Source organism: Dunckerocampus dactyliophorus, chromosome 17 (assembly GCF_027744805.1).
Source record: "Dunckerocampus dactyliophorus isolate RoL2022-P2 chromosome 17, RoL_Ddac_1.1, whole genome shotgun sequence".
In the NCBI taxonomy this organism is placed as follows: Eukaryota; Metazoa; Chordata; class Actinopteri; order Syngnathiformes; family Syngnathidae; genus Dunckerocampus; species Dunckerocampus dactyliophorus.
Genome location: NC_072835.1, coordinates 1,011,200 through 1,014,692, shown reverse-complemented (window position 1 = coordinate 1,014,692; position 3,493 = coordinate 1,011,200). Strand labels below are relative to the sequence as shown.

General features: G+C 42.6%; 1 protein-coding gene across 1 annotated transcript; it reads left to right on the top strand.

Moving 5' to 3' along the window:
• Positions 1 to 365: 365 nt before the first annotated feature.
• LOC129169815 (cyclin-dependent kinase 2-associated protein 1) lies at positions 366 to 3,354 on the top strand. Its single transcript, XM_054756646.1, has 4 exons — positions 366 to 587; positions 1,358 to 1,452; positions 2,647 to 2,773; positions 2,839 to 3,354. Exons 1-4 carry the CDS (start codon positions 431 to 433, stop codon positions 2,904 to 2,906), a joined length of 447 nt encoding a protein of 148 aa, XP_054612621.1. The 5' UTR covers positions 366 to 430; the 3' UTR covers positions 2,907 to 3,354.
• Positions 3,355 to 3,493: the final 139 nt, after the last annotated feature.

Below are 3,493 nucleotides of genomic sequence, written 5' to 3'. Positions count from 1 at the left end.
CTTTAAAACCTTTTTCTGTGTGTTTTGTTGATCTACTCCAATGGAGCATGTTTTTTTCAACAGCAGTGTAGTGAAAATGATTTTAAAGGCGCCCAAGACGTCAACCGTAACAAACGAAGACAGACATCCTGTACTTAATTCACTAAATGAATGCGTGAAAGTGCATTTAATATTGTATCTCTGCTCCTCGGTGCTCCAAACATTACTAATTGGTGAAATTAACATCAAGAAGTGGCCAAAGCGACTTGAAATGTAGTGCAGAAACACGTCGAAGCGCAGCTAAACTTGTCCAAAATGAGCTGAAAGTGGACCGAAAGAGCGTTCCAAACATGCCGCTTTTGGCCGTACAAAGTGTGTCTTTTTCGGGGTTGAGGGGTGGCTTTTTTCCGCCGGAGCTCGGCTGGCTCGGTGTCAACATCCAGTGACGGCCATGTTTGCCGGCGCCGCCGCTGTAAACAAAAAAAGTGGGAGACAAGACGCTTCGCTGAATGTCGGGTCATTTTTATTTCTTTGCTTTACAATGTCTCTGGGAATGTCCTACAAGCCCAATGCCCACCAGCACACTCCGGGAACTTCGGGGAACCAGGGTGAGCACAAAACGTCCGACTAGGTCCGAGGGAGAGTGGGTTAAATCGACACTTCCACTCGGGGTCTCGGAGAATACCTGACGAAGAAGCCCGTGTGTAGTTTTTGTCCGGTTACATATGTCGGGTCACATCCTGGGAGCTAGGCTAATTCATATCCGCCATTATTACTAATGTCACAAAAAAAGAGCGCCATCCGCCGCGCGGCCGAGCCCACAAACGGCACAGACGCGACGGGTGAAGGCGGCGGAATCCTCCCGTGTGGTCGGCCGTCGTCTGGGGTCTCGCTCCCCGCCGGGTGGGCGCCGTTAAACGGTGACAAAAAATGTATCCGTCGCGTCTCGTTGAAGGCAGCCTCGTTCCGCTTCCTCCTCCATGATGCTCCCCGCTCGGAGCTGCTGATTGATCCTCGCGAACGCTTTGGGACTCTTTGGGGACATCTGCTGGCCGAGGCCGGCTACTGCACTTCGTTATTGCCCTTCCGTTGTGTCAATTGGGTGCTTTTAAATGCGGTAAATTCGGCTTCTTTGTGCTACTTTTAGGTCTTTAGCGTAACATTTTTCATATATTTATTTACTCTAACTTGTTTTATTTATTATTAATTTGGAGTATTGTTATTTTATTGCTCTTCCTACATGTCCATTGTATGCCTGTTTTTGGATGTAGGAGGAAGTACCTGGAGAAAACCCACAAAAGCACATTGAGAGCATGCAAACTCCACATAAAAATTCCAATTCGTTTCTGTCATGTCAACGTTTGTGTTTTTTCAACAGTTGGGAGCCTCCAGGCGGCAGCTAACCTGGCGGCCTTGCAGTCCTACAGGCCCCTTCTGAGCGACTATGGACCTCCATCTCTGGGATTCTCACAGGTGAAACCTTACCTGACCTGACACATGCTACACAAACACTTGGACTAACATTCTCATCTCTGTCACTGTCACACAAGTGGCAAATCAGCCCATGGAACCAAAGCAGAACAAAATTACTCACCTTTAGATGACTCAGAAGGTAGGCTTAGCATTCTTAGCTGTCATAAAATTGGAAAATCAACAAAATAAAACCAAAATAGAATGAAGTTACTCACCTTTAGGTGACTCAGAAGATGGGCTTAGCATTCTTAGTCATCATAAAAGTGTAAAAACAACAAGGTAAAAGCAAAGTGGAATAACACTTAGCATTCTGACTGTCATACAAGTGTAAAAAAACAAAACAAAAATAGAACAAAATTACTCATCTTTTGATGATGAAGAACATAAGCGTAGCATTTGCAGCATTACATGTACATTTGCATTACATGACAATTTTGTTGTAACTATTGTACAATGACAGTAAAGGCTATTCTATTCTATTCTATTCTATTCTATTCTATTCTATTCTATTCTATTCTATTCTATTTAGCTGGCATACAAGTGTAAAAAGAACAAAATAAAGCCAAAATAGAACAAAATGACTAAAATTTTGATGACAAAGAACATAGGCTTAACATTTTAACTGACATACAAGTGTAAAAAAATACTCTAAATGCATTCTTAGCTGTCATGATAGTGTAAAAAGAACAAAATTAAACTGAAATAGAACAAAAATACTCACATTTTGATGACGAAGAACACAAGCATAGCATTCTCAGCTGTCACAAAAGTGTAAATACAACAAAATGCAACCAAAATAGAACGAAATGACTCACCTTTTGATGACAAAGAACGTAAGCTTAACATTTTAACTGACATACAAGTGCAACAAGAACAACATAAAAAGAAATTAGACCAAAACTCCTCATCTTCGGATGATGCAGGAGTAGGCTTGGCATTCTTAACTGACGTAAAAACAAGCAAATACAACCAAAATCGATGAAAACGATTCACTTTTTTATGGCTCAGCATTGTTTGCTATCATACAAGTGTAAAAAGAAGCAAAGCGCTTTATTTGTCTACATTTGGACCCTTTTCTTTCTATGAATGATTATTGTGGCTTTAGCCATGTTGCGCTGAGCAGCCAGTACAGAGACGCATGTGTGTGCGTGGATTTCCCATGCCATGTTTTTGAGTTTTTTGCGCTGACTTTAGGGCTTGACCGGTAGCCAAGTGCCTCAGAACAAATATGCAGAGCTGCTGGCCATCATCGAGGAGCTGGGAAAGGAGATCCGGCCCACGTACGCCGGCAGCAAGAGCGCCATGGAGAGGCTCAAGAGAGGTAACCTCCATACTGTACTCCCGGCGCGGCGAGCATCAGCACCCAATAAGAAGCTTTCTCCACAGGGATCATCCACGCTCGGGGGCTGGTGCGTGAGTGCTTGGCGGAGACGGAGAGGAACGCCAGGTCTTAGCTACAATCACACATTCCGCAAGTGCAAGGAGACTTAACAGTGTGTGTCTTCAATATTACAAATGCATGTCATTTCCTTTTCGTGAGGAAGTAAATGGTAAATGGTGAATGATTGGATTCCAAATATGCTTCATGGCTCCTGAGGGTCATTTAAATCTCGTGTGAATGAGACGATTGCTGTTGTTTTATGTGCCCATTTTTTTCTGGGGACATTTAATTTCCATTTTTGGTTTTGCATGCCATTAATTAGGCCCGTGGGTTAAGTGTAAACACCACATGTCTTGTACAGGGGTAGAATTCTCTTTTTTTGTTTTTTTGTTTTGCTCTTGTTTAGGGGCCATGCGTGCGTGAGTGAGACAGAAAGACAAGTGTGTCAATTCATTCGTGTTCAGGTTGGTTTTGTTATCAAAAGAAAATGCTGTTACTTGCATCTTTGTATGTATTTATTACACTGTGTAATAAATTGTATTTTCAATACAGTTGTCATCGAGGTTCATTGTGTTTTGGTTGTTTTTATCCACTACAAGTGCCTGTACGGTCCGGCTTGTTTTGGCCAACTTTCTTACAGCAGCTAGTAGGAAAACATAT